The sequence below is a fragment of the Lycorma delicatula genome, chromosome 1, assembly GCF_047948215.1.
Source record: "Lycorma delicatula isolate Av1 chromosome 1, ASM4794821v1, whole genome shotgun sequence".
Lineage (NCBI taxonomy): Eukaryota > Metazoa > Arthropoda > Insecta > Hemiptera > Fulgoridae > Lycorma > Lycorma delicatula.
In genome coordinates, this window is record NC_134455.1 from 213,679,378 (window position 1) to 213,703,455 (window position 24,078).

The 24,078-nt window shown below is 33.9% G+C and overlaps 1 protein-coding gene across 9 annotated transcripts in view; it reads right to left on the reverse strand.

Moving 5' to 3' along the window:
• Positions 1-24,078, reverse strand: part of Usp20-33 (Ubiquitin specific protease 20/33) — a 130,978-nt gene that overhangs the window by 74,982 nt on the left and 31,918 nt on the right. For 6 of the 9 annotated variants that reach the window (XM_075371893.1, XM_075371884.1, XM_075371842.1 and 3 more), the window contains 4 exons: positions 22,981-23,145; positions 15,695-15,796; positions 5,090-5,209; positions 593-806 (listed from right to left, as the gene is read on the reverse strand). In XM_075371893.1, the coding sequence (XP_075228008.1) occupies positions 593-806; positions 5,090-5,209; positions 15,695-15,787 (427 nt within the window). In that variant the 5' untranslated portion in view covers positions 15,788-15,796; positions 22,981-23,145. Of the gene's footprint in view, positions 1-592; positions 807-5,089; positions 5,210-15,694; positions 15,797-22,966; positions 23,146-24,078 lie in introns of those variants that run through there. The other 3 variants (XM_075371900.1, XM_075371875.1, XM_075371911.1) reach the window with 3 other exon arrangements.

Consider the following 24,078-nt stretch of genomic DNA (forward strand, 5'->3'; position numbering starts at 1 on the left):
TGCACCACCTTCACCTGCTGATCTGGTTGAGCTAAGACTTTGAATTAATGCACAGCTGCACAGGTAATGCCAGACTAGCTGGCTACAGTCTGGAATGAAATAGACTTCAGGTAGAATTATATCGCATTACAAATGGAAACCATATCGAACCTAAGTGGGTGTTGGGTGACAAACTTGATGTATTTTTCCATGAAATGAGACCTCAACTGAATCTATGAGTTATCTCAATAAATTTTTATATACTTTTACATTTGTGAAGTCACCCAGTATACTAATTTATTATGGCTCATTTAATAAAATTTTATCTCACTACAACAAAATACGAATTCATCGAGTCACAACACTATACAATACAAAACCTTTTTAAAACAACTATTAATGACAAAATAGCCAATAAGAAATTTTCTCCTAATCCACACATTTGTACAAGTTTGTACACAGATATATTTGACACAAACACCAGCTATGAAATTTAACTAATGCAGATTATTTTAAGATCACATAATTAAAACTGAATATAACAAGCTACCCGAGAAGTAACAAAAATGATATGTAATACTTTCAGACTACATTAATTATATAATATAATTACCAGTTGGCTTTGTGTTATCATCCATAATTGTTGATCGGCTATCATCGGAATCATCATTATCAATGTAATCAAGGTGTCGTAACCTGCATGTCATTGTTGGTTGATGTAAATCAACATGCTGGGCAGGAGGTATCAAAATCATTTCACCCTTACACTGGTAGCACCAAATACGTAATGATATAACACTTATATACACATAGTGATCTGTGTACTCCTTAAAACAGAAACATTTCAATTAATAATTACAATAATGAGAAAAATTGAATATACCATGATTAAATTCACTATACTTAACAATAATGAATTCTTGATTTTAAAACATAAATTTGGGGAATTATAAGCATGTATCTACCAAAAGAGACTATTTAGAAGGAAATTTATTGCAAATTTTTTTAATAATTCTATATACAGTTACTTTTAATAAAATCTTTTTATACATACTTGTGAAATAACTTAATTCAAGAAACATTTAGAAACCACCTGAGACATAACTAAAAGCACAACAAATTTTTTTACAAAAGATGTGAATCACTACAGCTTCATTGTGATCAAAGAACAGTTCTTCCTGCTTGAAAATAAGATCCTTAACTTTCTGCATCATTCAAGAAGTTCTCAATTCTGACATAATGAATAATCTTTTAATGATAATTCATTTATGAATTGCTGTTCACTTTTTGCATCTTACGCTCCAGAAATTAGTGTTTCTTAAAATATCCATCCATAATAATTAAAATTCTATTTATTTCTACATGAACTTAGTTGAAATCTCAAAGTAATTCTTGAGTAGTAAGCATTTTAAAATAAAAATAAAAAAACCTTTAAAGCATTACAATCACCTTACATGTAACTTATGTAATTCTATAAAAAATTTGAGTAATGAAATAACATATTTTCAAAAAATCATACATTATCTTAATTAAATAATTCTCTTGATCACTACAAAAAAAAAATTGCTTCTCTTTTTTTTATTATATAAGTTTGTATACTAATAGTCTTAATAATAATAAGAATGTGTTCAATTTTTAAAAATAACTTTTATAATTTTATATTATTTAAAAAGTAATGCACCTATATTTCAAAGTTTTAATTGTTAAAAATAACTTAAAAATCAATCTTGGTTTCATAACAATGTAAATTACAATAGATTTCAAGCGAATATTTATTCATATTTAATAAATAAACAGTATAAACTATAACAAAAAGATCTGAAAATCAAAAGAATTTGATTTATTAAGCATAATTTGATATTAAGCATACAGAAAAAGATAATTGTATTTAAAGAACCTATAAATGAGATAAGCGTAAACTAATTCTTTTTTTTTCTTCAAATTTATCATTGTGAGCACAGTTAATTGAATGGTATGAAGAATTTTCTAGTTTAAATTTATATTGTTTACTGGTTTTTCATCTACATGGGAAAATGAGGAATGAAGTCGTAAATTAAAAGTGTATTAAACTAAAAATGATATAATATAATTTTATGATGGATATATGATGATGGGGTGCCTCAAATTGAAGGGGGCAATCTAGTAATACCATTCAACAACTACAAACAGTGTTGTCATGATCAGCAGTGCCTCACTCACAACTGTGCCCAAGCAACACTTCGTTATATACACTGTGTTGTGAAAAGGCACCTTAAAACTGTTGTCTTGCGAGTATTCAGCACATTAAAACTGGACCTTTCAGCTGGGTAGTAAACCTTGACAGAAAAACCTCATGAAAGGCAATGAAGAACCACCACTAGTATTTTTTCCAAGAAAACCCATCACGATCTTGCACGCAGCTAAATGTTCTGGAGTTTCAAGTCCTCCCCAATCGGATCTCTGAGGAGGGACAACTGGAAGTGGAATCTCAGCTAATAAAAATGGAAAAGTACACACAATTACAAGCTGGAACAATAAGAGGCCTAATGAAAATTGGAAAGCTTGCAGTTGTCGAGAAAGAATGTCAAAGAATCCAGATTACAATACTGGGACTAGCGAAGCCATACTGGAGAAACAACCACTTCTGTACATCAGAAGGAAATGAGATATATTTCTAAGGAAAATTAGTAAAATCAAGCAGTGGTGTTGCACTTATAATATAGAGGGAATGAAAAAATTCCATAAATGAATATAGAACAATTAAGATAGAATCCTATTAATTTAATTCTGTTGAGATTAAACACAGCCAGTGAAGATCAATATATTTTAGATAGACACTCCGACATCAACAGCTGATTATGAAGAAATAGAAGAGTATTATAATCAACTTGCCTTATGCTATGTCAAAAGAAACTACAATTGTGCAAGGTAATTTAATGCAAAAGTAGATAGTGAAAAACCTGCAATAACAGTGTACAGTGGCTAAGATCTTGGTGAAAGAAACAACTGTGGTGAACAATTACTCCAATGTTGTCAAGAGAAAAGAGACTTCAAATAACCAATATACACTTTCATGGCTCTAACACTGGCAATAATATTATTAGGAAGTATTGTGATCATGAAAAATTTCAGTTTTCAGATTTCAATGGAAATATCAATTTTGACTAGTTTTGGTGTGACGTCTGTACATACAAGGTGTGTGAGAAAAGTAATGAGATTGGTAACACTGCGAGCAACATGGTAACACTGTGTCTACTAGTCTGTGCTAGACTGGTTTGTTCATCCCTTCCACATGCTAAGTACTAGTTTCAACTCTGTTCAGCCAACACATTATTTTTGATGGCGCCATCAATAAAGTTGTGTTTTTGTTGTACGTTATGAAAATGGAGCATTGGAATTTTGAGTGACATTGTGAAATCAAGTTTTATGTTAAACTTGGAGAATTCACGAGTGTGACCTTAGAAATGTTGAAACAGGCCTATGGGGAACATTGCATATAAAGAGCACAAGTTTTCCGCTGGCACAAATCATTTTTGGAAGGCCGAGAACACGTTGAAGATCAACCTCGCTCAGGGAGACCTTAAACTTCAAAATCTGATGAAAATGTTGAGCATGTGAAGATTCTTGTGAGATCAGACCGTCTTTTAACAATAAGGATGCTGAGTGAACAGTTAAATTTAAACACTTTCACCGTACATCAAATTTTGACAGACGATTTGGACATGCGAAAGGTTTGTGCAAAATTGGTGCCGAAAAACCTCACAACAGAACAGAAGGACAATTGAAGATACGTGTGCGTTGATCTTCTTGAGAGGATTGACAATGACCAAGAATCTTCAATTGTGTGATCACAGGTGATGAATCCTGAATATTTGAGTACGATCCTGAAACAAAGCATCAAAGCAAAGAGTGGCACACTCCGTCATCTCGACCGAAAAAATGCTGAATGAGCAAATCAAAGATCAAAACCATACTGATTTGCTTTCTTGACAGTAGGGGTATTGTGCATAAAAAATTTGTTCTTCCAGGACAAACTGTCAACCAAGTGTTTTACATAGGTGTCCTTGAAAGGCTTACAAAAAGAGGGATTCGCGTGAGACCAGACATTGCAGACAAGTGGATGCTTCATCATGACAATGCCCCGTCTCATATGGCCATTTCCGAAATTGAAACATGTCTTAAAAGGACGTCATTTTGGAACTCTGGAGAACATTCAAAAGACTGGACCGACCAGTTAAAAGCCCTACCAGTTGAAGCCTTCTAGCGCTGCTACCAGAAGTGGGAACAACTCCGCCGGTTTATAGCAGCCCAAGGGAACTACTTTGAAGGGGATAATATTGTTGCTTGAGAAAAATAAAAACTTTGGTAAGTAATAAGTCAGTCTCATTACTTTTCTAACACACTCGTACATATGTATCTCGCATAACTCAAAAACAATTAGCTATAGAATGTTGAAATTTTGGATTTAGGACAGTTGTAAAATCTAGTTGTGCATCTCCCCGTTTGAATGCAATTGACTGAACCAAAAGTGTCCAAAAAAGCTCAAAATTCAAAAAAGTTGGAATTTGGACAACTATTGTTAAAAGTTGATGAGTATTATGTGTTGTATGTATGCATTTGAAAATTCCTTTATAAGTACTGTTCTGAGTTTTATTTTAATATATACATCCTAACATGTACAACAAAAATTAAACTAGATTCTTCCTGTTACAGTAATGGGACTGCAGATTTCTGCCATTGCTTATTACTAAATCGTTTTGAGGGCAACAAATTTCAACAAACAACCTACTTCATATGCTCATTACGTCAATTTAAATATTTATATCACTTATTGCAAGCCCATCAATTTGTTTTTCAAAATTAATTGCAATTCTCATAAAAATACTGAGCATATAAAACTTAATTGAGAGATATAATGAATATGGTAGGTTTTATATTCAACTCATGCTATAGGCTTGATGATTTTTTCTTTCATTTTACTTATTCTTGAAAAACTTTCTTAAAACTGATTTTTTTTATGATTAGCTTAACTCTGTTACCCTTGACATAAAGTAATACTTTTATTATATTCAGTTATCTCTAACATTGGTGTATTGAACAATAATTAATTATATCTTATGCATAACCTTACCTGGTAATGTAACAATCTGTGGTCATTTATGAAGTCTTTACAGACACTAGTCAGACAATCCTTATTTAGACACAACCACACATCTCCTTTCACATCCTCACAGTAATAGCACTCAGCACTCTGTTAAAAGAGACAATCAATACTTAAATACTTAGATATACTGATACTACAATAAAAATCAACACATACATAGAACAACTAAATGCATACATTTAATTAAATTACATCTGAAGGAAAATAAACTTATTGTAAATTAAAATTTTTTAAAGGGTTGGAGTACATACATTAAGTGATTTTAAGAATAGACATACTAAAAAACAAAAATAGAAAATTAAGAAGTATTAGAGGAATAGTAGAAATTATTAAGGGGTTATGTATTTATGCAAATTAAAAGGTTGTAGTGAAAGTCTGAGCTTGTTACTTATATCTCATTTTACTGAATACAAGATGAACAAGACATGTATGATGTAATTAAATTAATTCACCATCAGACATTCTCTGGACTGTTAATAAACTTTCACACCTTAAGCATGCATAAGAAGTCCATTTCTTAAAAAACAAATTTCAATCATTTCAGATAGAAGTTGAGTTAAAAGATATAAGGAATTGATCAATGATAATTTTACTGAATATGTTTCATTTCACATTAGAAAACTGAGGAAATTTTTTTGGGGAGGAAGGGAAGATCATCAGTCATGATCAGATGGGTTTAAATCCATTCTCCATTCCTCTCTTACTACAATCTAGATCATCTGTTGTCTGTTCTAGGCATGCCAATCTTAGTCATCATCTAAAATTTTTACATCTACATAACTCTTGGTATACATTAATTAAACCTTGATATGTTCACTTCTTAGATCCTATTTCACAGGCAAATGTGTTCACCCTACTCTTTATTTTATTACTTGTTTTATTTTAACTCACAATGTTTTTTCAATTTTCAATTTTTGTTTTCATGTTTGTCCTCAAATTTTGCATCCTTAATTTAACATTCTTCCTGACATTGCTGCCTATTGATGAAATTTTGCACAGTTATAAGGTCAGGTGACAATACAATATTCTACCATTGCAAACATCCCCCCATACAGGGGTAAATTAAGGGAAGAAAGTAGGGGTGGAAATTGAGGGTGAAGGTGTAAAAAATTGCAAAATCTGCAAAACGGCTATGCAAGGTTTTAAATCCAAATTAACCTTCTAATTAAACTCATGCAATGTATGATAATAATTTGATTAATGTATGATTAAAAAGTACAAAGCAAGTTTCTAAAAATCTTTAAAAAGTTTTGTAATATTATGAATTTAAATCACCAAAGGAACAACTTAATAGCTACCACATTCATATAATTTGACACCTCACAATTTTTCATTCTTGTTAAACAAAAAAGATATGGTATTTCCTTTAGATGCAGATGACCTGAAACCACCTCGAGCTGTTAAATATTTGGCCTGATTTTATAAATCACGACGAAACATTAAAAAAAAAATGTACTTCATCGGTTAAATGCTGCATGAATGCGTAAGATCATAATGACAACACTTTTTAACACTTTGAATGCTAGACTGTGAATACCGGTGTTCTTTGGTGGTTGGATTTTAATTAACCACTTGTCTCAGGAGTGCGTCGGCCAGAGTCTATCCAAGCCAACACATTTACATGCCAGACTGCGCACAGATGCCTTGGCATCTCTGCAGAGTACTGACGGCATCATGTCGTCAGTACTCTGACGACATGATGTCAGAGTAACGCGCTGTTACTCTGTAACCTGGTATACATAAACAAACATAATATTAGTCCACCTTGTGTAAGATACCCAGCTCAGAATTGTTTCATACTAACAAGACATTATTTACATGCATAACACATTTTACCCCGGTTTCTATGTTGCTTGCATGTGCTGCCTGAAATTTCATGTAAAAAATGTTACATCACATTGAATATTATATTCAGCACATTCCTGATGCTGAGTATATATACAAAATTTGGGGAAAAACATCATTGAATGACCAAAAACCATATTTCTGAAAACAATCCTTAGATTTAACACAAAATTTATACATTTCCAGTATTTCCTTAATTTAATGAATACTACTGACATTGATTGTAACTGCCATTTTGTTTCATAAGATATCCTGATCACTGACATTTCCGATATGAATATTCTTACCACATTATTTTCTTTTAGTTAATGGGTATATATATATATATATATATATATAATATTTGAAGTAATAATGTACAGCTAATATGATTATGCATTCTTATTAATGATTAGGTTCCATATGGGGATAGCAGTTGTAGACGACCTCTCCACCGGGTTGGTCTAGTGGTTAATGCGTCTTCCCAAATCAGCTGATTTGGAAGTCAAGAGTTACAGCGTTCAAGTCCTAGTAAAGCCAGTTATTTTTACACGGATTTGAATACTAGATCGTGGATACCGGTGTTCTTTGGTGGTTGGGTTTCAATTAACCACACATCTCAGGAATGGTCGAACTGAGAATGTACAAGACTACACTTCATTTACACTCATACATATCATCCTCATTCATCCTCTGAAGAATTACCTAAACGGTAGTTACCGGAGGCTAAACAGGAAAAAGAGTTGTAGACGACCTGACATTAGTCACAACTTACTTCTAAAAATGGCAGGCCATCATAAAGAATAACAAGCATCCCATGTCAGATTTACTAAGACATATGAGGACTGAAATGTTTCCTACTGTCTTCTTCACAGAGTCAAACATATAAGCATGCCAAGTCCATTGAAAAAAATAACTAATATTGGCTGATAATGGACTTTCCAGTATGATCAATTCAGAGATTGGCTGAATAGTTAAAATTGCTGTTTTCGAAGAAGTACTCTGTATTCTTACGCCTAGATGAGATCTTGTCTCTCATTCGAGAGCAAAACATCGACTTGGACAAGGTTTTGTTGAAGGACCAGTGTAGATTGGTCTTCAAGACTGGCACGTGTGATACCCCACAGTATCATGTCTTCGAGTTAGGGGCTGGTCTCCACCAGAAGTTTGTGTTGGAGGGACGAATCTTCTTGGACTTTGCATCCTGTCGCATTAAGGAGTACCTTGACGTACAGCAGTGCTTCAAGTGTTGTAGGTTTGGCCACGGGGCCAAGTTCTGTGAGTATGCATCGGTCTGCGTGCATTGTGGCAAGGAAGGTCACAAGCATGACGACTGTCAGCAGAAAAAGGAGGCTCTGTCTTGCGTTAAATATAAAAGGTTGTGCAAAAGTCATAGGAACTTGGTAAATAGTAAAGAGTGTGGTTGCTACTTGAGAGCAGTTGAACTGTATTTTAACTATCTTGATGATTAGGTTCAGTCAACTTAATGCCCAGGGAGCCTATGGAGTCCAAGTTGAGTTAAGTGAGGTTGTTGAGAAATGGAGCCTCGATGTTCTTCTTCTACAGCACCCGCACATGGTTAAGGGTGATCTACCAGGTTTTTCAGGCTGGAAAAAGTTTTACATTAATGATAGTAAATCCGCCTTGCTGTACAGGAAGTCCATAGATAGTGTCTTCATACAGCAAACCTCTGACATGCATCATGTCATTGTTAAAAGTTTGCCATAAATGGTTTGGACCTTGTCGTTGTTAGTTCGTACTTTCAGTACAGAGATCCCACTGAACAGCATTTGGAAAGATGGGATAGAATTGTTAGGTTGGTAGTGGGTCGTCCTATTCTTATAGAAGCTGATGTGAACGCCAAATCGCTTCTTTGGCACAGTGGGATCACGGACGCCGGCGGTCAATTAATCGAAGGTTTCATCACGCAGCATCGGTTTGATGTTTTCAATGTAGCCGGCGAGTTGACTACTTTCGCCGGTGCAGTTTGTTTGCAGAGGGCCTTCCATGGTACCAACATTGATCTTACCATTGGTAAGGATATCTCTGGTAGGATTCTGAATTGGTCGGTAGTCGATGATTGCGAAAGCGATCACCGACTAATAGTTTTTGATTGGGTACGTGGACTGCGCGATGTCTTTAGGGCGGACGTTCCTGTTCATCAGGGGCGCTTCCTGCACAAGCGGGCGGAATGATCCAAGTTTTCTAACATTCTTGCGGCTAGGCTCTAAGTTTTTACTCGAAGTCTGGACGAGGTCCCATCAGACGACCTGGCAGAGAATTTCTCTTCTCCGGTAGTAGAAGCCGCTGAACACTCTATCCCCAGACGTACGGGTCGAGAGAGTAGTTGAATGGTGTTCTCGGGAATTGACTACGATGAAGCGAAAAGTGGGCTGCTTCAGGAGGGCTGCACAGCGTGCGGATGATCCTGATCGGCGTGCTCTTTGATAGGGGATTATCGTCGGAAGGGACCGAGTATTTTCACAAGATTAGGTCTTCTAAACGTGATTCCTGGCGCTCTTTTGTACAAGAGCAAGGGAATAAGGACCCAAGGGGTGTTGTCTATCGAGTTCTTGGTCATAAGCGGAAAAAAGACATTCTTCTGTCGGCCCTCTCGACCCAGGATGGTGTTGTTATAGATAAAGATCGTGTCCTCTCTCATCTGATGGACGATCTACTTCTAGATGATCTTCGAGGTTGGTAAGATCTCGTATCACTGACGTGTCCGAAGGGAAGTTGTAGGTTTTTGCTCTGAGATTATGTCTTCAGAAATTACTGAGGCGAGAGTCCGTCAAGTAATTTGTACTCTGGCTAGGAATAAAGGCCCCGGATATGATGGTATCAAGGTAAAGCTCCTTGTTCGCACGTTGCCTGTCATTGTTGGTCCTCTGACTAGGGTTTTCAATAGGTTGCCTTTTGCTACGCACTTCCCAGCATGCTGGTAACGTGGTGTGTTGAAATTGCTCCTCAAAGGTGGCGACAAGGATCCCACTGTAAGTTCCTTTTACTGTCCTCTGACGCTCTTGCCTGTAATAAGTAAGGTCTTCCAGAAGGTCTTGTACCTCCGTGTTAACAGTAGGTTAACTTCTAATCATATGTTGATGGACGGAAACCATACTGGTTTCCGTCCCGGTAAGGGCACAGAGGATGCGCTTCTTAGATTCATGGATTTGGCTTCCGCCAGCGAGTGTATGTATGTACTCGGTGTCTTTTGGACATATCCGAGGCCTTCAACAACTTGTAGTGGCCTTCTGCCTTGTTCAAATTGCAGCAGCGTGGTTGCACGCTAAATGAGATTAGAATTCTCTCAAGCTACTTCAGCGACAGAACTGTCGTACTTCGTGACGGCAGTTCGGAGGTAAGAAAGACCCTGTCTAAAAGGTTGCCCACAGGGCAGTGTACTAGGTCCACTCGTTTGAGTCGTTGAGTTCGACTCTCTCATGCGACTGCGGATACCCAGTGGCTGTCGCATCGTGGATTATGCTGACGATGGGCTGCTGCTGGTCGAGGGCAATTCGCGTGCCGAAATAGGTCTCAGAGCAACACAGGCATGCAAGGTATTAAGGTGTTGGAGTCTTCAACATAAGATGGTTTTCAGTGTGGAGAAAATCACTATGATATTATTGAAGGGCCGCCAACCTGTCACCCGCGAGTTGTGATGGACGGCCTTCCAATTAGGTATGTTACGGTTCAGAAGTATCTGGGTGTCATCTTTGATGAGAGGCTTCTCTTCCAGGAGCACCTCCAGTTTGTAGCGAAGAAGGTCATTGATGCTTTCTTTGGAATCCGTAGAGTCATCCATCTCGATTTGGGGTTGAATTACTATACCATGCATATTCTTTACAAAGGTGTCTGTGAGGCCATAATGTTGTACACTGCGCCCGTCTGGGCTCACCATTTACAATTCCAATGCTATAGGAACATTCTTTTGCGAGCCCAGCATCTTCTATTTTTAGCTGTTGTTGGTTGCTACAGGAATGTCTAGCGAGAGGCAGTCACTGTAATTGTCTGCATAAAACCCCTACATATTTTGGTTACGGAGCGTAGCCAGCGGTATATTTCTAAGAAGGGTGGCCTTCTAATGTCAGGGCGTATGCGAGATATTGAAGAACAAGGTTTTGACTCTTGGCAAGCTAGGCGGAACGATTCTTCTACTGATTGATATACACATGGTATTTTTCCAAATGTTGGGAGTTCCCCAATCGGCATTTTACTCAATTTCTTTCGGGACATGGTGCTTTTAGGGATAGTTTGGCTAGGTTTAGGTTGGTTGACTCCGTCTTGTGTCCGGACTGTAGGGTTGACCATGTCCTGTATGTCTGTCCACGGTACGAAGCTGAGCGTACCAGAGTTATTAGGAAACTTGAGAGAGTAAACTCCTTCTTTGATCTGCGAGTCAACTGGAGGACTCGTAGACTGAACAATTGTGGCTGGCTTCCTTCAACTCCTCGCCCAACGTAGAACGGCCGAAGGGTTTTAGTAGAGTAGGAACCTGGGCGGCTAGGGTCTGCCTGGACAGTCTGATTGACCGAAGGTAGGCACTTTGCAGCGAGCCACGGTTAGTTAGAAAGAGGTGACTATTATTGCTGAAACTGTCGGCGGAACGGCGACTGCACTGCCAATGGGCATGAGATGCCATGCAGCCGCGAGCTGTAGCAGCGTCTCGACGATAGTTTATGAGGTGAATGTCACGCGGGACTCTGCGATGGAGCCGAGTGGGAATAGGAGGTCTTTCCACCTCTCCCTAGTGGACCAGACCGAGTCCATAATTTAACCTATGTTTGGGGTTTGATTAAAGTTTTGAGTTCACTAAGGAAATTAGGACTAAATTTTCATTGTTGCGATCAACATGTTTGGTGGTATGTTGTTTTCAATTTGCTTCGAATTACGAGACATTCTCGAAACTGGCTCATAATAAATAGAACTAGGCGCGGGGTTCGTGCTTCCCCGCTCGGGTTAGCTAGTTCAGAGGGATATGATGTAAGACATTCAAGATGTCCAGACGACATTCAAGATGTCAAGAGGGCGATAGATGACTCCCGTTAAAGCCCAACAGGGCAAGGAACGTGGGGGAGGGGGTGGCGACCGGAACGTCAATAGGCGGGTGTCTTCCCCTACGGGGTTGGGATGTTCTTACGCCTTATCTTACATGCATTACAGTTGTACGAGGGTTAATTTTTTTCAATGTCCGATCGGTCGTGAAATAAAAAACCGAGCAAAAACCTAATGAAACTTTGCGCATATGTGTTGCGCAGCGTCTCTAGTATGGCCTTCAATCACGCCGCGTCACTTCGATTAGTTCTGAACACGCCGCTAGCACGTAAACACGTCTACAACTATAGCATCTCCCGCCAAGTGTGAAGTGCGTGCGGTAATTCAATTTCTTCAGGATGATGGGTGTAATGCAGCTGAAATTCATCGACGAATAAGTAATGTGTACGGTGAAACTTCAACGAGTGACAGCAAAGTGTGAAAATGGTGCAGGAACTTTAAAGCAGGACGTACAGATGTTCATGATGCAGGCTGTCAAAGAAGGAAGCGAGTGTCAACCGATGATCTCGTTGAGCGAGTGGATGAGGCAATTCGAGAAAATCGTCGGTTCACAATTTCTGTATCGAGTGATTCGTTTTCTGAAATTTCATGGTCAGCTCTCTACACCATTGTGAGTGAGAGACTTCAGTACCGCAAACTGTGTGCGAGATGGGTTCTCCCAAGATGCTGTCCGACCATCACAAAACAATGAGAATGGACGCCTCCCTAACGTTTCTCCAGCGCTACCACAATGAAGAAGAAGATTTTTTGAACAAAATTGTCACAGGGGACGAGACATGGGTCCATTTCGAAACTGAAGAAACAAAAGAACAATCCAAACAGTGGATGCATTCTCATTCTCCCAGTAAACCAAAGAAGTTCAAGCGAACCTTCTCAGAAGGTGTATGGCTACTGTGTTCTGGGACCGGAATGGAGTTCTCTTGGTGAAATTCATGGAACGTAGCACGACCGTCACTGCAGCCTCATACTGCGTGACTCTTCAACGTCTACGAGGGGCAATTCAGAATAAGCAGAGAGGAATGTTGTCATCACGCATTGTCTTTCTCCATGACAATGCTCGGCCGCACACTGCAGCTATAACAAAGAAGCTCCTGCAGCGTTTTCGTTAGAAAGTGTTTGATCACCCACCATACAGCCCGGACTTGGCTCCATCCGATTTTCACCTCTTTGCTCACATGAAACACTGGCTAGGGGGACAACATTTTGACGCAGACATCGAGCTGCAGACCAGCGTAGAAGCATGGCTGAAAACACAGGCGGCTCCGTTATATGACGAGAGTATTGGAATGTTGGTACCACGCTACGACAAATGTCTAAATCGGAGTGGCGACTATGTAGAGAAATAGCGTAAAAAAATTTTTATTTTCACTGTGGTTTTAATTTCGTGACCGATCGGACCTTGAAAAAAAATAATCCTCGTAAAAAGCCACTGGGACATTTAGCGTAACGCTACATGTAAATGTGTCCAATTCTACTTTGAAACAGTGGATTATATTGCAGTGCTTCATCTCAATAGGGAATATTCATGTGCTCACATATTGCATAATATTAGAATTTTTTTTATTTCATAAGAAATTTAACAAAGCAACAAAATTACAATTTTTCTTTAACAATGTTTAACGTAACAAAGTAACAAACATCATATTATTTTAAAATTCACTTCTATTTGAATATCTGCTAGGAGTACTTCAATTAAACTTTGCTTAAGAACTAAACACTTATACAAGTTCAGCCTATCAAAACCTACAAGTTAGCAAATTACATAAAAAAAGAAAAGAGCTTTTGTAATTAAATAAAGAAAACTAAAGCCACATAAAAGGAAAAGACCTACGTAAACAATTTAAATATCTAAGTTTAGTTTACACCTGGACAAGACCAAGAAGAAGAAGATGGAAGAAGGCAAAAGTTCCTTGGCCACCTCAACGTGGGATCTCCTGGTGGATGTCAACATTACCGCTGGAGCAGCAGACCTGCTGAGGGAGCTGCTGGATGCAGATGCTACCTTCCCGCTCCAGCTCAGCTTGCCGGGCCCGCAATTGCCCTGGCCAGTAGATTCAGCAGCAGAAGCCGGCCCAGCATAGGATTGCTCAAGGAGAACCACCTTGGCTGCACTGGCAAAGGACGGCCGACGCTGACACAACACTGCAGGGCTCTGGGGGCCACCACTGCCACGCTGTAGTGGGGGACCCAACTGCCACTGAGGGAAAGCCCGGTCAGACTTCAACGGATAAGCCGCAACTCCCCAACATTGCCGGAGGGCAATGTTGGGGAGTTGTGGCTTCCGAATCCAACAGCTCTTTCCAGAGCTAACGCAAAAAATGGCCAACACAGGGTTATGAAATACGAGCCGTCAAAGCCATTTGATGACAACAGCCCTTCTCAGGACTACCAAAAGGTTAGTAATTACAACGAGCTGTCAAAGCCAATCAACGACAAAAACGGCCCTTTTCAGGGCTACCATAAGGTTAGTAAGTGCCACGTGTCATCAGAGCCATTCAGCAACAATACCATACCTACCTTTCAAGTAATAAAAATATTCTTTACTTCGCTAACTTCTTCACTTTAAAACTATTTTTCTTATGAACATTCTCAACTAATTTTATTTCTGAAACGTACACAATTTCTTGTCTCCAACATATTTTATGCATTTTAATAATTATATCTATCCATCAATTATAATGTATGATTTTCTATCAATTTTTATCTTTTTACCTAAACCTTCTTCTGCCCTAATTATTTATTTTAAATTTATCCAGTACTTTTAAACAGTGTCTATCTTTGACATGTCTATCTTTATTTCCCATGATTATTAGTCACAGAAATTACCAACACGTGAAGTAATCATTAATAATATCAATAGTGAAAGGTCAAACCACTTTCATTCATAGAATGGCATTTTATCCTACTTCATACCTTTCAGTCTTTCTAAGATGAACTTTCCTAAAGACATAACATGTACTGCAAAATAATCAGCTGTAAGAGAAGTAAGAGAATGCAATTTAGTGTCTTAGCTGGAAATCACCCTCTGTTAATATAGGTAAGTAATAATTATCCAGTAATTGGATTGGACTAAGGCCATTTCAAGATTAGTAATATCTATATTGAGAGATATTTTACTAAAAAAAAAACCACCTTTAAAACATATAAGGTTTTTTTTAATAAACTTTCAATTCTTTATGTGCATGTAATCCCATTCCAACTTCTGTTTTATTTCTTAGAGAATGACCGATTTCACATAAATTTATTATATATTTTCTATCAAAGTAAAAAAGTATCAATTTTAAAGATCATAATATGGTAATACGTACAGGGATAAGATGAAATGATTCATACGACCACTCAAACTTGCAAGCAGCACATCTATACACAATGAACAAATATTCAGTGTTTTAAGCATTAATAATTGCACAATGCCTTTTTAGTTAAGTAGATTACCAATTATCTTTTTAGACATTCTGAACCCTGTAGAGAAGAAACCCAACTTGTGATGATCCCAATTACCATACAACCCTCTCATTCCTAACACAGTCATCAGTTTGGCTTCTGTCTGGATGCCAGTGCCTTGGCAGACATTTCCATCAGTGTATTTACACAATCTACTATCACCTTCATACGGCCGGCCTCTTTCATCCACAACCACCTCAATCGTTTTAAACAACCAGATAAAAGAGAAAAGAGTAAAAAGATAATACTTACTTCTCTAGCTGAATCAAGATCATTCTGTGAAATAAGCGATGTCGAGGCTGTTATATGAGGACAATGGACAGCCCTTCCAGGACTGGCAGCCATAATTATATCCTGAAAAAGAATGTTTTTTTTTTTTATTATTTATTTTTTAAAATTTGAAGTGTTGCCAACTGCTAGACATTACCACTACTGTACATCTTAGGTATATCCATATCATTTAACTTAATTGATCTACAAAAAACTGGTTTACAAACAATAGCTTTTTTGGCCATTGACTTGTTTTCTTAATCCAGCATTGGTGTTGCCCTACTTTACATACCTTTGTTTTTCAGTAACTACTATCTGAGATATTAAGCAGCACAGTAAAAGAGGTATATAGTATCTGTTGTTCCGTTATACTACAAAATATAAAACAGTAGGATTATGAAATAAAAGAATGTGAGATAAATATAAAAAAGCCAAGCTCAAACATCACAGAATTGTTTCCTTCAAATGGATGATCACAAGCTTTCAAGGTAGTATCCAAAGAATATAGTAATGTTTCTTGCATTAGACCAGTATTTAATCGCTTTTAAAAAACAATAAAAAAAATAAAACAAAGGCAACTACAAATAATATTTTGATAAAAATTAGATTGTTTGATTAAATTACATTGTTAATACTTAGCAGTCATTATATTATACCCAAGGGACAACAATACAGGTATAATAACTATACAGGTAAGAAATACTGAGCTTGGTCAACTGGACATAATTTTATTTTGTCATGAATATTGCCAGCATTTATCTGAATTTAGCATTTATACTAATTTTTATTGGTACATTATAGTTCTTTATTTCAAGATTTGTTGCTTTCAAAGAGTTTTATTACATCTATACAATACAGCATGTCATTATATAGTTTTTTAATGATTTATGACTTTATTTTCACATTTAAAAGCTTTAGCAGATAGGAAGTTTAAAGCACCCTTTTACAGAAAAACATAATTTGGAAAAAGGATATTTGTGATGCCAAAATTCAGAATATTATTGCTGAATCAGTGTTAGGATTTGAGTCTACACTTAATAAACATTAAGTGTCTTCAATAGTGACACTTTCAAATTATAATAGTGATCTTTCAAACTATACCAGGCAGATTATTTTTTAATAGCAGTAGACATTATTTAATGCCTGTTGATGACTTCTAATAAATCACTAATAAGTCCATTGATAAAGAGTTTAAAAAGAAATAATAATGTGTAATAAGATTAGTTCTCAAAATATTGTTTATAAAACAAAGAAAAGATGTATTTTTTCTTACAAATTCTGTAATACATTGAGTTTAATGCAATTACATCATAAAAATAGAAGTATTATATATATTTAATATCAATACATCATCATACACACCAGAATAAACCAGTCACTCTACCACTTCGCTAGCTAAAAATAAAAAAGGTAAATACAGTTAAATTTGCAAGTGAATAGCCGGTGCAATTGTAATTTAAGAATGTAAGTGTATTGACTGCTTGTGTGCAGGAATATGTTTACAAAATATACTATAAGATAGCATAGCATTTGTAATATCACAGAAACTGTGCTTGAAAGTAGATAGCACAAGCGTAAATAACATTCGTTGATTCTTTAGAGCCGATTGAAAAACAAAATTAAGTGGTAAAGTCCAACCTGATAATAAAGAGATAAGCCAAACACATTACCACTCGTAAAAATTGCACATCAACCTCCGTCCCATTTATATACAATACACTAATAAAAACTTCCGAAAAAAAGGCAAAATGAAAGATATTCAAGAGAAGAAATGATGTAGTTACTATTATACCTGATCGCCCTTTGCTCATGTACGTACATGAGCAAAGGGTGTATATATATTTATGACCAAAGTGTATGTATATATATTTATTTATTTTTATTTTTAAACAAATTCTTTAATGAATCATACTCCTCTTTACCAATACAAATGAATTTATATTTCAACCCAAGTGTACAGAATAATTGAAATAGGATTACTTCATTACATAAGCAGAAGCGCTTTCGTGAACTTAATTCACATCAACAACTGCATTATATTTATATATATATATATATATATATATTTCAAAAAACATCATAAATCCACAATAAACAATATTATCATATCACTTATTCATTTATATTTTATGTAAAACATTTTTTACACTAATTAAATTTTATTAACATCTTTTAAATTAAATTTAAATTTACTTTTATATACTTTAAAAGTTTATACAAAATTTAATAATTTTTATGTTTTACTAATGTTTTACATTAGTAAAACATAAAAATTGTTTAAAAATTATAAAGATTAATTAATTAAAACTGATATTACAATTAAGTTAAAAAATTAAAATGTAAAAAATTTTTACATGTGTGAACAATGTGACAATATAAATAAATAAATTAAAAATAAAAAATTTCTTAAGTAAAATCAAAAAATTTAAGTAAAGTAAAATTTTAAATGCTAGCCGTTTTACATTATTTACTTCACTAACCAGGTTAGAAATCAATTACTCAACATTATTATCAAAACACAACAGTGGTGCTATCTACTACAGCCTTTATAATACCATCGTCTTCATATTCTGTCTCAAGGGTATCATATTAAATTTATTCTTATGTTTATACACGAGGTCTGTAAATAAAGAAATGAAACTAGTTGTTTTTTGGCAGCCAAAGTGGCAACACTGTAAAGTTACTAGTAAACACATGGTTATATAAGAACAGCTGATTTATATTAGGTATTAATATTTTTAGTCTATTACTGCTATGTGAGACATAAACAAAATTTTCATGAAACGAGTTTTTTCTTTGCTCTGCATCACAAAAATGAGTGATACTAATTATGAGCAACGTTACACAATCAAGTTTTGTTTTAAACTCTGTGAAAATGTCACTGGAACTTTTTCAAAATTGAAAAGGACGTATGGAGATGATGCTCTGTCACAAGACCAAGTTTTTACGTGGTTTAAAAGCATTTTCAGATGGCTAGGAATCAGTTGCGGATGATCCACACGCTCTGAAAGACTGTTAATGTCAAAATGATGACAAAGTTGAGCAAATCAGAGACTTGATACGGTACAACCAGCGAATGATTGTCAGAATGATTGCACAATTGAATTTTAACTGTCCATCAAACTTTGACAAATAAATTGGACATGAAAAAAGTTTGTGCAAAATTGGTTCCAAAAAACCACACTGTTGAACAGAAAACAACAGGATGGAACTGTGCTGTGATTTTCTAGGGCGAATTGAAACTGATCCTGATTTTCTAAAAAAAATGATTACTATTGATGAATCTTTGATTTTGAGTACGACCCAGAAACAAAACACCAGGGCAAGGAGTGCACACTTAGAACTTATCACATCCCAAAAAAGTAAAAATGAGCAAGTCAAAAATCAAAACCACACTAATTTGTTTCTTTGATAGTAATGGCATTGTCCATGCAGAGTCTTTGCCTACAGGACAGACAGTTAATCAATATGTTTACCGACAAATTCTTGAAAGACTGCAGAAAAGTGACCACCTCAAAGATCACCATTTTGGAACAGTAGAAAACAAAAAAAATGTAACCGACCATCTAAAGGATATTCTGGTTTCTCAGTTCCAACACTGCTATGAAGAGTACGAAAACCATCTGAAGTGTTGAATGACTTCCCAAGGGAACTATTTCGAAGGTGATAGAGTTCATGTATAATTGAATTATAAATAAAACGTTTTTCTGAACCAGTCTCATTACTTTATTTACAGACCTCGTATATAATATCTTTCTAAAATATCAAAAGCCTTATTATTCATATTGCATCTTTTAATTTCTAGTATTTTTAAGTTTGTCTGAATATCTGATACTGTGTACTTACTTTTAATCAAATGATCTGATACATTCGAAAAACCCAGGTTACCTTTTTGATAACTTCAATGTTACATGAATCTGATTTTAAAGGATCTAGTGAGTGGTCTTACCAATATAAATATGGTCACAATCATTACATTAAATTTTATAAATACCACTCAAATTGTATACATAAGGAATTATGTTTGTTACTTATTAGGTGTTTTATTACGTGTTTATTTGTCTGGTATGTGGGTTTAAACTTTTTATTACCATACCTTTGTAATGTGTTTGACTATGTTATCAGTATATACATATTTTAAATATACATTGTCAATTTTTTGTGAGTTGTTTATTGGTATTAAATGTGTGTTATTTTTAATTTTTACCATTTATTTATTATAAATATTATCTACCAATCTACTATCATAACCATATATATTATGTATAGTAATGTATATAACCAATATATATAATATATAGCAATCTGTTTTATAATATTTAATTCTTTGTTTAATTTAATTATGTTTTGTAATTGCTCTATTTACAATATTTGTATAAGTACTAATTTTATGTGACCATGGGTGATTTGAAGTATTATGCATAGTGGTTTTGTTAGATGGGAGTTTCGTATATACTGAGGTTATACGTTGAATATTATGTAGTTATTATGTAACTTGTTTGATTTATAATTTTTAATTTAAATAAAAGTTTTTAAATTTTGTATAAGCTTTTAAAGTATGAAAAAGTAAATTTAAATTTAATTTAAAAGATGTTAATAAAATTTAATTAGTTTATGTAGTTATTATGTAACTTGTTTGATTTATAATTTTTAATTTAAATAAAAGTTTTTAAATTTTGTATAAGCTTTTAAAGTATGAAAAAGTAAATTTAAATTTAATTTAAAAGATGTTAATAAAATTTAATTAGTTTAAAAAATTTTTAACATAAAATATAAATTAATAAATGATATATTATATATTGCGAGTTTATGATGTTTTTATAAATATATACATAAACGTAACGCAGCTGATGATGCAAATTAAGTTCACGAAATCACTTCTGGTTATGCAATGATGAACAATACCATATATTATTCATTACACAACTGTTGAGTAAACAGGAGTCAATATGAATTTAAAGAAATTGTAACAAAAAAAGTTGTTACATAAAACATTTATCAGACTTGATTAAAACTGCTTCTTTGAAATCAATGTTCTCTCCATATGCTAGAACTGGACCTTGCAACAGATACAAGTCAGTAACAGAGGTATTTGATTCTCATCTTTTATGAGTGTTGATAAAGGAATTACAATGGCTTCACTTAATCTGCAGAAAAGGAATAAGAACTATAGATATTAACCTGTAATAAATGGCTTAATGTAGAATTATATAAATGAACAGCAATAGTTGTTTCCAGAGTGAACGTCACAAAAGCATTACTGTTACTGTAATTTTTTTAAATAAATGGAATGCTAAGTATGCTACGAATAAAAAAGGGTACAAGTAGTTCTACAGATGATTTAACATAACTGACCATGGTTCTGTAAATACTCAAATGTTTGACAAACATCAAACACCTCCTTATAATTATAATAATCATTCCATCATGTGACTAATTCTTAATTGTTAAAAAAAGATAATTTATCAACATTAGCACTAGTATTAAATAAGAAAATTAAATTCCCTCAAAATAAATTTATTTAATTTCACCAGCTATCACACGAGATGCAACAACTGGGATATTTGTAACCTACAGCTGCAGCATTTGAGTTTTGACTTGAGAGCTAACCATGTCACAGCAAATAATTTGTACATATAAAGTAAATACTTTCTGAGCCATACCATTTTCTAAAAATCAAAAGATAATGAGGAATTTCATGAATCAGATTCAATGTTAGGACTTCACTATGAAAACAATTAATTTTTCTTTCTTTGGACACAAAGAAGAAGCTATGCTAAACAGTTAAATAAAATTGTAATCAAAAAAACATTCAAAAACCACTTACAAAAAGAATATCAATAAACCAGATACCCATTTTGTTTGTTTAACAATTATAATCAATTAGTAAAGTAAAATAATAATATAAATGCAAAATCTAAAACTCGTGGTATAAAAGAATATATAACAAATAATGGTACCTTTTACATTAAACAAAATTTTAGGTTGTCAATATTATCTCTGTCCTTCTCAAGCTAAATTTTTATTTTATCCTACCTTATGCAATAGGTATGAATTAGGAAGAGATCTTCTTTCCATTTTCTACTTGAATTGTTGAAAACAATCTTGTAAGATATTTTAGGTACTTTATAACAGATAAAGAAGTACTTTTTCATCGGCATTTCTGATGTTCTAAAATGAATTATGATAAATCTGTTGAAATATGTATATATATATATATATATATATACATACATACATACATACATACATACATACATACATACATACATACATACATATATATATATGTATATATATAGGTTTGTTGACCTAATGAATTGCATTAGAAAATTTTCTATTATTTAGTTTTTTTATATTTGTCTAACCAAAGAATAGAGTTTAGTTATTATTTTATATATATAATACATGCTGATGTTGTGCAGAATACAACATTTGTCCACAAAAATATTATGAATCATTGCAAAAATAAATTCAGTTACCCAGGTTCAGAACAATGCAAGCATAAGAACACATCAATATGGAAAAGCACAGGACACTTACAAGGTTCTATCAATAGAGAACACTGTTGAATGAGTTATAAACGTGGGTAATGATAGCATCAGTGAATATAGTTACTTAGAAAATGAAATCAATGATAAATGGAAAAAATGTTTAGGCAATGATTGAACTGTTAAGAGATTGACATGGATGAACTGTAATTATTAAGTCTAATTAAAAAAAAAAAACAGTAATCATTTATTAGATTTTTTTTAATATTACGCTAAAAGACACTGACATTACTAAAAATAAAGTATTTTATAATAAGTTAATAGAAATTATTATTAATAACATTTCAATCATTCAGTGATTTTTTTTTTTTTTACTTTATTAAATACTAAAAAATAGCATTCTGTCCAAGACTTCTTTTAAGCTTTCTAGCAGTAGTAATGTAGCTCATTTCTTTCTCTTCATCTGAAAATTTTCTCTGATATCACCCAATTGATAGGAGTTCAGGGAACCCCAAAAAGGAGTGTTATGAAGCCAGAACAGGCATAATAAATAATCCATAAATGGTTGAAGAAAAAAGTAAATGTAAAAAAAAAATTGTTAATTATGTTGAATAATTAAAATGCAGTACAATATATTACTATCAGATAGATGAACTTTACTTTGTTAATTTGTTCTGTATGCTGTAGTAAATGGATAGAAAAAGAATGTATATGAATTAATCAGCTACACTAAAGTTTTTTCATCATATATCTTTTAACCTACTGAAAGACAGTTACATTTTTTGATTAAGGAAGATCGTAGCACCACTCTGTTGATTAATTTTAATTGTTCTTGGTTATGATGCAGCTGACGATTACTACTACATGATAATGACTGTACATATTATAAAATGAGAGTACAGTAATTAGTAAAGGGGTCAGGAACTAATCTTAACTTCGAATCTGAAAAAAAAAATGAAAACATTTGCAATGGTTTGTATATTTTTTTTTGTTCATTTAAATTAAATATAAATTATTACAGATTACAGGATAAAATAAATATTACAAATTTTCTTGACTTTTTGGAAAATTTGTTTAGTTAATAACTAACTGTAAGCATGTTTTTGGGGAAAAAACTATTTCTTTATTGAGAAAATGTACCATGATAAATATACCAATTAGCTTATGGTTTTCATATAATTTCTTTATACCATTTTTGCAAATAAATTAATCCACACCCACCAGAAAGGAATATAAAATGTCAAAGCTAAATAATAATTTTGTAAAAGAAAAATACATTTGCACCAAACACAAAAATTTCCATTCAACTAATAAGCGTCTGCTTATTAATTTTATAACTCATTTTTCACGTAAGATGTAAAATTTATTGCCATGAATACAAAACAAAAAAACGTATTATCATTCTCATTAACAGACAGAATACAAGGTACGTATTAGAAAAAAAATAATAACATCAATGAACATTGAAAAGAATTGACATTGCAATGACTAGACTACAAATTTATGTTAAAAAATGACCTTCATTATAATTAATGCATCCAGAAAAATTATTAAATAGTAAAAAAAGGTTTCTTTAATAGGACCTACACTACACAAAAAATCTGTTTAGATGTGATTAAAAAGTTAATCACATCTACACAAACATACTGAATTTTAATCTACCATTATAATCATTTCAAAAATAAACTATAATTATATAAAATCATCATTTAAGATTTTCTATGACAGTTTTTCTGTAATGCTGCTGGCTCCAGGTTCAATGCTAGTAAAACGTTCAGTAATGTGCTAAGTACTAAGTCAAAGGCCAATAGACTTCAATATCCATGTTTTCAGTACACTCTGGTTTTTGTAGTCCAGTTACAGGAATCCAATAAT